At 36.0% G+C, this 16,915-nt stretch overlaps 1 protein-coding gene across 1 annotated transcript in view; it reads left to right on the top strand.

The window, feature by feature from the left end:
* Positions 1–4,183: 4,183 nt before the first annotated feature.
* rtn1b (reticulon 1b) overlaps positions 4,184–16,915 on the top strand; it is a 63,268-nt gene continuing 50,536 nt past the window's right edge. The window contains exon 1 of the mRNA XM_056481253.1: positions 4,184–4,764. Within this exon, the coding sequence (XP_056337228.1) occupies positions 4,542–4,764 (223 nt within the window). The 5' untranslated portion in view covers positions 4,184–4,541. The remainder of the gene's footprint in view (positions 4,765–16,915) is intronic.

Genomic DNA, 16,915 nt, shown 5'->3' on the forward strand with positions numbered 1-16,915 from the left:
ATGAATGAATTAATAAGGACATTTAGGCTCATTGATTCTTTTTTGGGGACTGAAGGTGGGGGGGGGGGGGGGGGGGGGGGGGGGGGGGGGGCATGCATGCTTTATGTAAAAAAAAAGTGTTTTTGATGCAAATGTATTTTTGGTCTAATGATGTGGAAGACAATTTTTAATTCAATATTATTTAAAAAAAATTTTTTTTTTCATTTTCTTTTCAGCTTAGTCCCTTCATTAATCTGGGGTCACCACAGCGGAATGAACCGCCAACTTATCCAGCATATGCAGCGGATGCCCTTCCAGCTGCAACCCATCAATGGGAAACATCCATACACACTCATTCACACACATACACTACGGACAATTTTAGCTTACTCAAGTCACCTGTACCACATGTCTTTGGACTTGTGGGGGAAACCGAAGCACCCGGAGGAAACCCACGCGAACGCCGGGAGAATATGCAAACTCCACACAGAAACGCCAACTGACCCAGCTGAGGCTTGAACCAGCAACCTTCTTGCTGTGAGGCGACAGCACTACCTACTGCGCCACCAGTCCGCCCAAATTTTTTTTAAAAATCAAGACAAATTAATTAATAAATAAACATAGGCTCAGACATTTATTTTGTAAACTATGTATTTTTTGCTTATGATTGTGAAATTCATAATTTAAAAATGTAAATTAATAAAATATTTTTATATATTTTTGTAAAAAATTTAAATACATTTTTATGCAAATTTTCTTAATGTAAAATTCACACATACACACACACACACACACACACATGGGGGAAATAAGTATTCAACACATCACCATTTTTCTCAGAAAACATATTTCTAAATGTATTGTTCACTTGAACTTTTCACCAGACGTTGGTAACAATCAAATAAATCCATATATGAAAAGAAAACAAATCTAATTCGTTTACAAATTAAGTTATGTGTAATAAAATGAAAAAGCACAGGAAAAAAGTCAGCAACCCTCTGCCCTGCGTCATTGTAAATTAATATTCACTGCTTCAGTCCAACATCTACATTATACTGTACATATACTGTATGTATATATATATATATATATATATATATATATATATATATATATATATATATATATATATATATATATATATATATATATATATATATATATATATATATATATATATATATAAAATATATTTTTATGAGGATATGCATATATTTGTCATATGAAGTTAAAGGCATAATTTGTCTATAAACATACAGTAGCATATACAGTTATTATGATGTGAAATGCACAATTTCTCATAGCAATCAAGAAAATTCAACCAAGATATGCTCAGGTAATTTTTTTCTTTTATTATGCCAACACTGAATTAAATATCTCTTTGGATTTCATAAAAATACCAGCAAATATAAAATTAATTACTCAAAATGGTTAAATGTTATTAAATGTAGCTACTTTAATAATATTCAGGTTCAAAACATCATCATTTAATTTCTTCAGTGAACACGGACTGTCAAGTGGATCTGTTCAGGGTCAGAACCATGAAAAACAATGCAGAAAGAGTGTATAGCTGTCTTAATGAACGGTTGCTAACAATAGCATTTATTGACATAAGGGCAAGAGAAAAAAAACTGCAGAGGCAAAGTAATAAAGCATCCACTTTTCATTTGCCCAAGAGAGATGAAGAGAAAGCTCACTGGAATGTGTGTTATTATATTGCTATTAATTTGTGACTCTCTCTGTTAACAATAACCCAAATAAATTAACCAATTTGAAAAAAATTCAGGAGCACGTAACTGTGACTGAGCATCTGTCAAATTTAAACCTAATATAGAACTAAATATTATTATGTGACAAAAAAGGAATATAATAAAAAATTACATAACTAGAGATAATTACATAATTTTCTAAGCAGCTAATGATAATTATTAATATGAGAGAAATGACTTCAGGGTTTCCTGTATTATTAATGCTGCCTTATACATTAATAATACACAAAAATATAAGTTCACATTTAGTTTGAGTCTGAGCTTTCAGGCCCAAGAACGTAGGCTGGTTTTGATCAGGTTTAGTCACCTCGGTAACTTTTTTGGACATTAGTGATGGCAAACCCAAAGTGGACCAATCAGCTTTGAGAAAAGAGACATATATAATAAAGCTAATCCCAGACCCTATGCATATATTTTATTGCTTATTATTGATATAATTAATCATTTTTACTTGCTATCTAAAACTTTTAGCTGCATCAACAGTGTTTATTTATGCCTTGTAAATGTATTTAAATTCGTAATATTTCTGAAATCTTCAACAGAGATGTGAATTGCGCTGACTCTCTCATGTGTCCTGTGATTGGCTGTGTTGTGTCACATTTTCAGCTGTTTGTGGTCCAAAGTTAATTTGAAACTCTACATTAAACCCTGAGAATGTTTATATCAAGTGTAACCCCTAAACCTGATCTTAACCTGATTAGATTGGTTTGGTTTTGTCAACCTGAAACTTACTCTGCAACCCTGAGTTTGTTGAACTCGTTTTGTCCAACAGGCTTCAGACAGGTCTAATAGTGTTTATCCTTCTGTCTTTTTCAGTCAATAAACATTTAATATGTGGCTCATGACAAAAAGGGAAATCTGTATATTCAGCAAAGGTTCAGAGGAACAGTTCATTTTATAACTGTTTCACTGGTTTGTTTATGTAATCACACAATGATGTAACACATTTTAGTCCCTTCTTTAATCAGGGGTCACCACAACGGAATGAACCGCCAACTTATCCTACATATGTTTTACGCAGCTGATGCCCTTCCAGCTGCAACCCATCACTGGGAAACACCCATACACTATCATTCACACACGTGCACTATAGACAACTTTAGCCTACCCAATTCACCTGTTCTGCATGTCTTTGGACTGTGAGGGAAAACATAGCATCCAGATGAAACCCACGCAAAAGCAAGGAGAACATGCAAGCTCCACATAGGAATGTCAACTGACCCAGCCGAGGCTCAAACCAGCGACCTTCTTGCTGTAAGGTGACATCGCTACCCACTGTGACACTGCGCCATCCAGTGTAACACATTTGCAATTGTATTAATAAAGTCAAGTCTTTATATTGTGTTCATTTATTTTCTTTCAGCTCCCTTATTTATCAGGGGTCACCATGCACAGCGGAATGAACCACCAACTATTCCATCATATGTTTTATACAGTAGATGCCCTTCCAGCTGCAACCCGTTGGAACATTTAGTTTATTCAATACACCTATCCTTTGGACTGTGGGGGAAACTAGAGCACGCAAAGGAAACCTACGTGAACACGGGGAAAATATGCAAACTCCACACAGAAATGCCAACTGGCCAAGCCGGGACTCGAACCAGCGACCTTCTTGTTGTGAGGCAACAGTGCTAACGTTACAAAGTCAATAGGTCCCAGCAAGCAGCATTTTTCAGAATATCTTCTTTTGTGTTTAACAGAAGAAAGAAACTCAAATCGGATTTGAACATGAAAGTAGAGTAAATAATGACAGAATTTTCATTTTTGGGTGAACTAACCCTTTAATAATATTACTGTTCAAAAGCAATCCACTGAAAGCAGCTCCACCAACCCAAACCAAGCAAGCCAAGCGAGGTGAGAGTGGTAAGGCACCAAAAAGTCCACCAATGGATAGAAATGGAGAAGGCACCCAATGATATGATTTAAAAGAGATTTATTCTCTTAAAAACGCTGGGTGTGTTAATATTAATATTACTGGGTGTGTTAATGTTGCTTTGTCTTTGTATGTTTTTTTTTTTTTACTCTTAAAGCCGTGGTAGACGTTGTCTTGCATTACATGAATGACAAAAGACCAGTTTCAGATAAAAATCTTGCCAGGGGAAAAAACGTACCTTCATCTTGGATGGCGTGGGGGTAAGCAGACTAAATTCTCAGTGAATTTCATTTCTGAGTAAACGACACCTTTAATAAACTTAAGCTTTTTATGGGTTTGCCTTTACTGTTGTTGTGACAACTAAACCTTGATTGGACCTGTAAACGTTCTGCAGCCTCTGCAGTTATAATTACTACCACAAGATGGCATTACTTCCTAATAAAACACAGAATAAGATCCATGACTACGCACTAACAGCTGAGTGAAACTTTTTAAGACAATGCTAATATCATTCAATAGTAAATGTGCTCGTCCTCGTTACCTCAGAACAGTTTGACTGCGGCTCATTCGAAATTCATTCTGCCGACAGGATTATTTTCTGTCAAATAATTCTAACAACACCCATCCTAATTTGCAACCAGGTGTCGAAAGTCCTGTTTTATGCACAAATTCCAGCTCTATGGGTTTAATTGCTGCGTGCTACCATGAGCTCGAGACACGGTGACGTCAGCGCCGAAACACTGAACTAAACAAGCCGTTTCCAGCAGCGTGAGCCTCTTTCGGAGCGCTCGGCCTGCCCAAACCACTTTGGATAGTTACCCAGCGTCTGATCCGGGGAGTTGAACAGTGTATTCGCCTGCGTGTCTTCAGTCTGCCACCGTGTCTCTCTGAGAGCAGTCCACACATACGAGCGCTCCAAAATGTCCGAGAAGCCGGAGGCAGATTCGGAGGGAAGCTGGTACGGGGAGGATTTCGAGAAGATCGATCGGTTTGGGAGAACCAGCTCCGCCCAGCGTGATGTCTTGGGAGAGGAGAGGCAGACGAGAGACTGGGAAGACGAGACAAGTGTGGAGAAACAGTTTTCCAGCCATCCCGAAAGCGACCGGCAACCGCTCCCTGTTGTCATGGAAACTGCTTCCACAGGTAATGCGATTTTGATCCGTCCCATCATAAATGCATATGATTTGACAAACCTCGATGCTTAACTTCTCTGTCGACCGACTGGGGCCTTGTTATCAGGTAGCAGTTTACCTTGATAGGTTTATTGACTGGCTCTGAGTGGAACTGTTCTGGTAAATTTGGGGCTGAACATCGGGAATTTGACGGCTCTCTTAGGACTTTTTGAGGAAGCATTTTAGAAGAATGTCATTGTTTATTGAACTGACCAAATTGTAAGATGGTTTTAAATGTAGATTTAATAAATTCTAAAGGAGTCAGTGTTTACACAGACTTTCTAGAAGTGGTTAGGCAGACAAATCGATTCCTGTCATATTACTTAACAGGCCAAATTCTCAGTCAAAATATTGAGACATATTTGTCATTTGAAATTGATAACATTAGCTATAGCCTGTAGGATAGGCTACATGTCTCACGGAACAGGGTAACATTTGGTTAGTTCTGAAAGTTGAATAGGTTATATAAAGTTTTAATTAAATAAAACAGGGAATTGAACCAAAATGCTTCAAATTATTCATAAGGGCTTTTGATTATAAAAGGAATTGTCATAATTATCTAAATAAAAATCATAGGAAAGATCAGAATTAAAGAAAAAATGATAAAGTAGTTAATTTCTATTTTTTCTTTATACTTAAGTAATAGTCCTGATAAGTACTGAATTTGTGTTACTTTTTAAATGTTAACTTAATTTTTCAGTACTGTTTTGCATTTAGCCTATATACTACCTCTCATCATCATAATAACATCATAGCCTACTACCCCTGATTACTGATGACAATAATTACAAATACTCAAACTACTGTAATTTGTGTAGTTTTTCTCAGAAATTGTACTTTACTAAGTAGTTTTAAAAATGTGTACTTTTACTTTTCCTTGAGTACATTTTAGTGCTGTATCGGTACTTTTACTCCACTACTTTCCTTCAACCTGCAGTCACTACTTTATTTTTTCTCGTCTATGGGGATTAGAAAAATCAATCATATGATTCCTGTCCAATCAAATCACACATAGAATGTAAATCGCATCATAATGAACTACCTCAAGACATGGGTGATTTATAATTGCAGCAAACTGTCCAAGAAGATGTCCAAAATCTTTACACACATTGACCCAGAGACTGTTTAGATGTTGGCTTAATTGATGGATTTATGCATTGATGCAGCTAATCCTAGTCCTCACAGTCACGTCACTAGGTCTATTGTGTGCATGTGTCTGAGACTACATGTCTGAAATTGCATGTCTCAGCTTGATATGGAGTATACAGTAGTGAGTATAGTAAAGTAAACTCCCCCCAGATACCTAAAAAAATTGTGCTTAAGTAATGCAACAAAGTAAAAATATGTGCTTCTCCACTACTGTCAAGAACTGAAGTATTTTTGTACTTTTACATGCAACACATATTTATTAAAAGTCTTTAAAACTTGTTATATGGTGTTTGTCAACTACATTCTCTGCCACTTTTGAGCTATGTTCATAGAAAGGTTAGTAATGAACATTTATACACAAGTAATTATCTGTATAAAGCATCTGTTTTGTGAGAAGTGCTTCTCATATGATATGTGAACAACTCTTACGGCTTTACTGTGACATTTCCTCGAGTAAAAATTACGTTGATTGAAACTTTCTGTCGTACACCACACCCACCAAAAGGGTACCCTTTTGGCAGTGGAAATGCAAGCTTGATGAAGGTGACCCATACCGACCCGTACTGTACCATACTGTACCTCTCATTGGAAATGGGTAATCGGTAATCTGGATATTGGTATTTAATGTTTCGCAAAACGTATTTTCCAATAAGCCTGGACTGTATATATTATAAAGTAGTATTTCATGTGAGTATCATTGAGAGATGGAAAGGTTAGCTTTGTTAGCACACAAATAACCTAATTGTGAGCTATAAAACAGTGAGCTAATGCGGAAATGGTACAAGGTGCATAGTAAGGGAAAATAAATCAAATCATCACATAATGCAGGAGTTAAATAGCAATAAAAAGTGCCTCAACTGCAGACTAATGGCTCTTTACTCTGGAAGAGCCAAATAAAAGGACATTCTTCCCTCAATTAACATCCTTTTTAAATTCAGAGAGTTCTCACAGAGGTTAAGTGTGGTTTCTCGTGGCATTCATCGGAAATTCTCCTGCCTGGCCTCTAAACAATTATTATAAACTTAAGCATTGATGAAGTAAATAAATGATTAAAGTTATAAATGCATTATGAGTCACAGAGTTTTATATGTGTCTGAATCACCAGATTTACATTGATGAGAGCATGAAAACTAGAATCCTGTGGTAAAATACTATTATCAGACTGAACCCCCTCATTAGCTGAATGACAGTCTAACTCAACGCCCATTGAACAACAATATTGACTTTTAGAAAATGTCATTCTTGGCATGTGATAACCAGTCAATGGATCACATTTAGAGCACTTAGAGAACTTTTTTTGCCATCTCTGTTTGAAACATTTATTGGTGACTCTTGTATGGCTGGGTGATATGGCAAAAAAAAAAATCTAGGTTTTTTCACAAAGTTTGACAGATTCACGACTTCGATTTTGATTTTTTTTATTGTGTAACTAGTCAACTTAAAACATTACAACAACATGACTGAAGTAACATTCTCTTTATAAGTAACTTGAAAAACCATCTGGTTAAGGAACATTGTATTTTTAATGCCCATGCCATACATAAATTGGTCAACAGGGTGTAAATAAATGTAAAACAAATTCACGAGTTAAATATCGTTGCAGTGGATTTGAATGAAATACCAAAGTAAATATTGTGCAATTTGAATTAAACATTAAATACTTCTGTTCTGAATATATAGTAAGAAAATAACAATTATAACCAATGTAAATATTACATCAGTCAACTCAAAAAGTTAAGCAAATTTTCAACAGTAAAAAAACAAAACAAAAAAAAACAACACTTTGTAGACCATCGTGCAAACATAAAGCATGTTGTTGATAAGTCACATGCAGCTGTTCTTTACAGGTTTCTTGAGAGGAAGACCAGTCTGTCTACTGTTTTAGGCTTTTTAGATGCTCTGTGACAGATTATAATGTTTTCACCTGCACTGAACACCCTCTCAGAAGGGGCACTGGTTGCAGGAATACAGAGGTATTTTTTTGCAAATTTGCTGAGCCTGGGAAAGATTGTCTCATTAGCCTTCCACCAGTGAAGTGGGTCTGTGTCTAAATCTACATCAGGAGATATCTAATAGGTTGGCAGCTTGGCTTTGACTTTGTCTTCTTCTGACTGAATGACAGGTTGTGATGCTGGTGCCGTTTTCTTAAAAAGATATACGGTGGAAGTAAAGGACTGAACATGGAGACTGCAAAGCCTGATTTAACCCAATGCGTGAAGTTGAGGATGTGGAGCTGGTGCAAATACAAGCATCAGATGTGTGTCTACTATAAAAATATATATAATTTAATAATTTAATTACCAATCATTTGATGCGCTCCACTCTCTGCATTACGCTGCCTGACTGCCTGTCTGGGTTTCAACCATGGTTTCAACTAGGTCCGCTACTGACGTAATGGGGGCGGGTACTTTCACTTTTTACTACTACAGCTGCTCACCTCTGCTTGTGTTCAAACCAAACAAAGATCAGTGTGGTTTTTCATATGGCAGGTTTTCACATCCTTCATACATGTTGAGGGATCGAGTTTATCGACTTGATAAGGAAAAATGTTGTGACATAATCCACAAAGCCGTGACTTAGTAAAGCATGAAGTCGTATGATTTAAATTGTTGCGTTAGTCTAAACCATAGACTGTAAAAGATATGGACGTAGTATCCATGACGTCACCCATAGGTTTCTGCTAAACCCAAAAGAAGCTACCAGTAGGCGTGGCCAACCATCGCCATTTTGTTCGCATGTCATCGCACTGACCGGGGGATACCAAACAAGGGCAAAGCGGCGGAGCTACAGATACCTGCTGGCATTTTGCTTAGACAGGCTTTTCTATGGGAGAAACACTTAATACTCCCTTACCTGCGACTCGTTTGTGTTCTGACCACATGTGCCTGGTTGTATACTATATCAATAAAGTGTTTAGCCTTTTAAAAACACTGTTGTAATACATTTAGCCACTGAGCGTTGTTCTTATGACGTTTTTCTACAGGAGGAAAACGCGAATTACATCTAAATACTTCAGATATATTCTGTGTTAGTAAATGCAAGGCTATTTATCAAATCCAGGCATAACACTGTATGACAACGCTTCAGATGACTTTTCTATTGCCCACAGCTAATCAATCTGCCAGATTCTGGAGTGCTTTACAGGCAAACAAAACAAAACAAAAATACGATGTATATGCAGAGTTCAGCGCATAATCAACCGGAATCAGCTGAGGTGAAGTAACGGCGACCAGCGAGACCTAGCTGTCACTCAAGTGGCCACGCCCTTAATTATGCAGACTTAATAAAACCTAATATAAAGGAAATGGATATAAAAAGTTATAGGAAACGGAGTTATAAAAAAAAATTCACCCTCTCACAGTAGTCATAAAGGGTAATATTAGCTATATGCACCAAAATCATTCTTAGTACCAGACTGTAAACACCTTTTTTTTGCTGTAAAGTTGGCCATTTTAACAGTGGGCTCAATAGAAATTTGCTCTATATGGAGCCAGGACTAGCGGAATTTCGATGAATTGCAGTTTTATTTACTTCCGTATTGGCTTCCTGAGGGAGAGCGAGGGGTTGCCGCTTAGTCCCCTTGTCAGGCAGCGCTGGAGCAGCAGGAGAGAGTGGACCACAGCGCATCAACCGAAAGGTATTAACAAAAGAAAAATACACAACTCATGAATTAAAATATGAATTAAAAGCATTAACGTATGCTAAGTTTTTTGTTTTCACAAGCTTTGGAGACATAACATAAATTCCACCTTTGAATAATAGGTCACCTATAGCTTTCGCCATAAGCCACGACTGTGTTCCAAATGGCATCATTGTTTTCAAAGTGCACTGCGAAGGGAGCACAATTGTAAACATGAACATCGCTAAAACTGAACTGTAAAAATACTTTGAAAGCAAATTACCCCTAAGAGAGATGACTTTAATACTTAAAAAAAATCATTCCAAGTGAAAATGTTAGGATGTTCTAAATGAATAGAGTACAGGGGGATAACTGGGAATAGAACACAGTTTCTAACTACAGCTTCAGAGGTGTAGTTGCAAGCAAAGAAGTTTGCGATGCAATTTGCGAATATTCGTTGAAACAACAAATTTCGGAAACATAAAATCAACAAACTTTGTTTCTAACGACACAACTTGCGACCTTAGTTGGCTAACGATGGTTTTTGGAAACGCACCCCAGCCCTAAACTCTTGGTATCTGCTCCTGAATGATTTTGTGACCACCTCTTTAAAGTCTAGGGTGACGTGACATAAAAATCAACATTTACATGCCATATATTGAAAAACAAAATCACTTGTCATCTGAAGTAACATATCTGCCACATTTGTTCTCACCACGTCAAAGCGTAATGTTTTTAAATATATCACAATACTAGCCATTTAAATCTGATGATTACTTTGTCAGATCAGATGACACATTGCAAATAGCCTAGCTTCATCTTGAGCAATTAATGTGCTATTTTTTTCTCTGCTTCAATCGTTAATTCCTTCAGCTCTTAGAGTTGTAGCCAGTCACTTGTTCTTAATGTTAACTAACTCTGGTTTCCATTGACAACATCAGACAAAAAATGCTCACATTCCTATGGTTAAAAGTCTCTATATTTGATATATAGAAATCGGACGGTTTTAATGTGCCCATGTGAACATGAGGATTTGTGGTTTTTAATTTCACCATATTTAAGTTAATACACCCTGTTCTTTTTCAACAATGTCAATTGACCTTATTCTGCAATGCAGAAGTGCACTTGTTTTAGAATATCTGATTCAGCTGCCTATGGGAGAAATGACTTGGAATAATAAACCACAGAAAACGGTCAAACTACTTGCTCTACAAACAAGTGTGTTCATGACTGTACATAAAAATAAGTATAATATAATAAGAAATTATTAGTTTGCAACATCAAGCAGCATAACAATCTGTTTTTTAAAATGAATAGAAGTGAATAAGACCGGAAGTCTCGAGCCAAAAAGATTTCAGTTTGTTTTCAATCAAGATCCATTGAATTGAATCAGGAGTCAGTTTTGAAAAATAATGAATCTAAATGAAAACTTTCAGATCAGAATCCATTTAAATCAGGAAATCTGAACCGATACGGACATAATCAAAGAGTCACTAACATGTGATGCTGTAACGAGTCCGGCAATGGACATGCGGATCCTTGTGCAGTATTTATTAACAAAGAATAGTCAAGCAGGCAATTGTCGATAGGTTAAAACAGAGGCAAATAGATAATCCAAAGAGTGAGGTCATAAAACAGGCAAAAGTTCAGGAAAGGTAGCAAAGAATCAACAGGAACAATAAACAATGGAAAGATCAAAAACAAAGTAGGATAAACAGGCAAAAACGCTTCATAATGCTTCACCAGGAAAAAAAAGTGTGTGTGCGTGTTTGAGAGGTGAATATATAGTCCAGATAATCAGTACATGATGAGTACCAGCTGTGTGTGTGTGTGTTTCAGTGTCCAGATGACTGTCAGCTGCGGCAGGAGTAATTGGAGCAACGACTTCTGGGATTTGTAGTTCATATAGTGGCAGAATTGTAGTCCTGGTGATAATGCATGTTTTCCAGCGATCTGCAAAGTCTTGATCGCTGGTGATCGTGACAGCTGCACCCAAAGAAAGTTTTTTTCATTTCATAGTGAAGACTGACACATCAGTATAAAGCTTGAAATGTTTTAAATGACACAACTAAAATGTAAAGCAAAAATACACAGATTGTGTAATTTGAATACTTAGCACAGCATATAGCTAATAGCTCTTATTTTTTATGCACTATATATTGCATAAAAAGGTATATAGAGGACTAACATCAATCCAATACTTTCCACCAAATCTGTTTGCTCAATGACTGATTATTTTTTTTAATTAAAAAAGTTGCATACTGGAGTTTCCTCCTGTTAAAAGGTTTATTTTAAATTGGAAAACAACAACAACTTTCTTTGGGTGCCATAGTGACTCCTTAGACTTTTGGTTGGATCCTTTTAGGTTAGAGCTTGCCATTTGTACATAAATAATTTAGTGGACAGAGGTGAAACACAACCTCTGACAGAATGCATTTGTCTTTATTTCTTCCCAAAGAAGAGCCAGTCCAAAAAACACATCTATATTGGATCTATTAATAACTTTGCTTTCAGTATGATACTAAAGCATCTCAAATTTGTCCTATAGCGTTTATTATCTTTGTCTAAGTCACATTTAGGCATCATGTTACAGTTTGCTTTTGTCCACACAAACATTTACAAACCTGATTTTCTCCACAGACTGAACCAAGTCTGCACTGAATAGGCATGTGTGGGACACTATTTTATTTTGCACATATAATGAGCAATTATACATCATGTGTAGGTTGTGTAGTGAAGAGACCCCTCTGTGCTGTCTTTAATAATCCCCCGATCAGACACCATGAAGCTTTTGAGTTGTGTTCTAGACAGGCGGTTCATTGTTTTTAATGTCTTCGCTTCAGTGAGTCGTGATTCATTAGGAAACTGGAATGCAAGTTCACTTTCTTCTTCACACACATACTGTACAGAAAGTGTTGCTGGTTTTAGAATATCAAACGTGCAGCAAAGAGTACTGCGAAAATAAGATCAAATAAGCAAATGAGATTAAAAGAAACTTTCTCTTGGCTGTAAGATATGCATCTCATTACACTCTCTGAGCTCTTTCTGCCAGGAATTTGAAAAACATTTACATTAAATACACAGTGATTAAATTCTGTTACAAAGTGTGAAGATGATTAAAAAAACTCTTTACTGCTCCAAGCTGTTCATATTAATTTATGTGTAATTACTCTTGTTTTCCAGTAAAAATATCCAAACATATCTGTGTATAAACATATGGTGTATTTTAGCTAACTGCATTTAAATTTTCTTACAATGATCTAAGACTATTATGAGACTATCATTTATGTGTTTTTTTCTGACTTATGAATATATATTCTTAATTTATTTGAGCTTTTTATCCTTAAAAAAGATTATACTGAATAAAGAACAGCTCCAAACTCTTCACGTTATTTTATTTGAACATTTCTCTGGCATTCTCTTGTCACATTCATTATCTAGCTCAATATTTACGATTACATTCATAATGCATTTACCTTTTTTGCTGGGCTTAATTTATATTTTAGATAAACATATTCGACATATTAGATAAACATATATAATATATACTACTCCCTAGTCTGAGTTATCTGAGAATATGCATAACAAAATGAATTATTGAAACGTTTATTTGTACTCATATTGCAGCTGATTTTCAGCTAATATTTCAGATATTTTCAGGTCAAATACTTGATCTAAACACAACGTGTGATATAAACATCTAATAGACTACTAAAATATATATTTCCAGTGGAGTAAAATTATTAAAAATCAAAATAAAGATAAACTATTTATTTCTCGTACTGTAATACTGTTAAATGTTATCATTCGTTAGAATATCAAATAGGTCTATATTTTTTTCTTTGTTTTTACTTATTCACTCTCTCACTCACTCACTCACTCACTCACTCCCTTCAATTAAGTTCCTGATTTATCAGGAGTTGCCACAGCAGAATGAACCACCAATTACTCTTGTATATGTTTTATGCAGCGGATGCCCTTCTAGCTGCAACCCAGCACAGAGAGGTCACTAATTCGTAAAGGGCTTATGCTAATTTGTCCATTCTTTGTCCACTGTTAAAGACCAAATTTATACAAATAAATTATTGTTATATAAGAAAATAAAATTTTTCTTTATAAAATGAATTTGCAACCTAATCCCAAATTCTTTAGTGTTTATCCAGTATCACTATATTTTGTATTTGATTTTAAGTATTTTACGACACTGTTCACTGTTCACTGTTCAGGGTTTGTTCTTTTCTCATTTTTAAGTTTGTACAACTTTCACTGTAAACCTGCTGTCGTCTGCTGGAGCACTTTGTTTTCAGATACGAGAAGTACCTCCAACAGCTGCTTCAGCTCCTCACAACCATCTGCATATCTTTTCTGTTAAAGAAGTAAATCTGGTGCATTCAAACACAGACAGACTAATCATGTGAAAGTGTGCCTGGAGTGTCTTGGCACAAACTCCTCTCACGTGCCATGAACCAGTGCTGTCCTGATCTTCACTTTGCCAGATCTTTCTGTTGTGTTAAGATGAGAGGCTCTAATATACTGTGCTTCATCTGGGGCTCAAAAGAAACGAGCAGTATAACGATACATTGTTAAAACATGAAATTACAACAAAATAATGTGTCATATGTAGGCTCACACGGAATCTGCGTGCGCAGAATTCCGCAGATTTTTACCCCATCATTGATTCAGTTTATTTACTTGTGTAAATGTGTGTAATTTTATATTTATTCCATTTTTAAATTAATTACAGTAATATTATTGACTAATATGAAAATATTCTTATGATTTATTTACAATACAGTTTGTAAAGTAATATTTTTCTGTCTTTTAGTAGATTTATTATATGAGACACTTGCTTTGTTTACCAAATGAAGTGGGTCTGATTGGATTTGCATTGTAAACATTAAATAAAAGTTTAAAATGTATTACTTTTTTTCATATATTAAGGTTTTAGTTATGATGCTCCCAAAATAATTCCGCATAAATCTGCAGATTTTTAACACAATTCTGCACAGAAAAAGCAAAAAATGTCCGCAGATTCCATCTGGCCCTAATCATATGTAAACAACAAGCAGTTGTTTACATATGACATACAATCCAGTCAAGTCATGTGACCTCTTGTTTGATATATTTTATGCAGTAGACTATATATTGAAGCAAGCTTTATAACATTTACTGAATTAAACATGAAAAAAACACACCAGTGATGTATTAGACTACAATTACAATATTCGTTTTTACTGTTAAGGGGGTTGTCATGCAATTTCTGCACTGAGAGTTATTTACCGTGTTAAAGAGTTAAATTCTCATGGAAATCATAGACCAAGTGCTAAAAATATGAACGTATGACAGAGTATGTCTTTGCCAATAATCATTTCAGAAACATTTTTATTTTCAAGCATGGCTCAAGTTGACGTATCTAAGGGTGAAACTCCTTATATGACCACTTCGCATGGTTGACCACGCACACCCACACAAAACAGCAAGAGTGGCAAGCATCAATACACTTCACTCAGGATAAGGACGTTGCTACAGCACTGTGCAGGACTTGTTGAATAATATCTTCAAAGAAGTGTGTTTTTGGTTGTAAAGGGAAGTTGATGTTGTTCAGCCATAGTTTATTTAAGATACAATGTTTTCCCCCTGTTTTATTTGCCCCTGTAAAAGTTGTCTTGTAGGTCCAAAGGTTGACTCAGTAGATCCATCAAAAGCTTTTTCTGGAGAGTAAAGCAAAGCTGTATCTATCTCTCTTAGGCCTTTTCTTTGTTTCCTCATGGAAGGCACCATGTCAGAGCACCTATCAGTAGGATGCTTCAAACCTTAAATATAGGTTAAAACATTATTCTTTTTGTGGCACAGTGGCTCAGTAAGAAGGTTGCTGGGTCAAGTTCCGGCTGGGCCATTTGGCATGTGTGGGGTTTGCATGTTCTCCCTGTTTTCTTGTGGGTTTGCTCAGGGTGCTCCCGTTTAACCCACAGTCCAAAGACATGCGCTATAGATGTATTGGGTGAACTAAATTGGGCATATTAGTGTGTGTGAATGCTAGAGTGTATGGGTGTTTCCCAGTAGGAAGGGCATTCACTGCGTAAAACATGTGACGGAATATTAGGTGGTTCATTCCGATGTGGCGACCCTTGATAAATAAGGGTATAAGCCGAAGGAGTATGAATGAATGTTATTATTTTTTATTTCATGTATTTAGTCACTTTACTCTCAAAATCATTCCGCATAAATCTGCATATTTGTTACAAAATTCTGTCTAGAAAGAGCAAATAATACCTGCAGATTCTGTCTGACCCTGGTTATGGGGTGTTTCTGTGATGCACAACTTTGATTTTAATAGATGTGTTTGAAACTCGCTGTCATTTCTGTCAGATACGGTTAAAGTGTGTGAGAGAAATGTTCTCCAAATTCAGTGTTTGCGGTCAGATAAGATGCTGAAATAGTTAATAGCCAGTATTCTTCTTATGATCACATGCAAAGCATAATGGGTAATTCTGCATTGTAGAAAAAATGTGCATAAGAATAAAAAACACTAAAGAGTTTTCAGAGAAACCATGGATTCAATACTCAGTTCATGGTGTTCTCTATTGATGAGCTGATGATCCTGAATTAGGTGTGTTAGATAAAGGAGACATGCAAAACCTGCAGTCATTTGTCTCCTGGACCAGGATTGATAACCACTGCTTTACAAGTACTCAAGATTAATATGAAACTGGGATTTGAGGCTTGACTTTTTTTATTCTAATTTATTTGACAGTGATAATAACTGAATATTATATAACAATAACAATTGAAGTATCGTTTGAAGTTCACTTGGAGCATTACACCTCTAGATTTTCTCTCAAAACAAGAGTAAAATTGTTTCAATTATATGTTGTTATACAATTATGTTAAATACATAATTGCATTGCTTTGAACCATAACCCTGTAGTGCTTTCCCTCCCAGTGTCGTTTTGTCACCGTTGTTAGTTCGTCCATGTCTTCCTGTGAAGATAGGCCTGGCGCTGACCAGAAATAACACAGACTCCAGGAAGGAAGTTCTCACAATGATCTTTCTAGGCAATGTTATAATTGTCTGAGCTGCACAGCCCAAGGAAAGAGTAATTTACTTCTTACAAAAAGTCAAGTACACACTTGTGAGTCAAAGGGCCAACATAACCAGAACATCATAGAGTACATTCAAAGTAATGAACAATATAAGAACACTAATGGACCCAACAAACAAGAATTGTGTTTCTCCTGCATGGTGACTTTTCCTGGAAGGTAGATCTGCCCAATTTAAAACAAAGTTTAAAGGGTCATTTTGTTCCAAAAAGGGAAATTCTGTCACCAGCTATTTGCTCTTGTTGTGTTGTTT

Source organism: Danio aesculapii, chromosome 20 (genome assembly GCF_903798145.1).
Source record: "Danio aesculapii chromosome 20, fDanAes4.1, whole genome shotgun sequence".
NCBI lineage: Eukaryota > Metazoa > Chordata > Actinopteri > Cypriniformes > Danionidae > Danio > Danio aesculapii.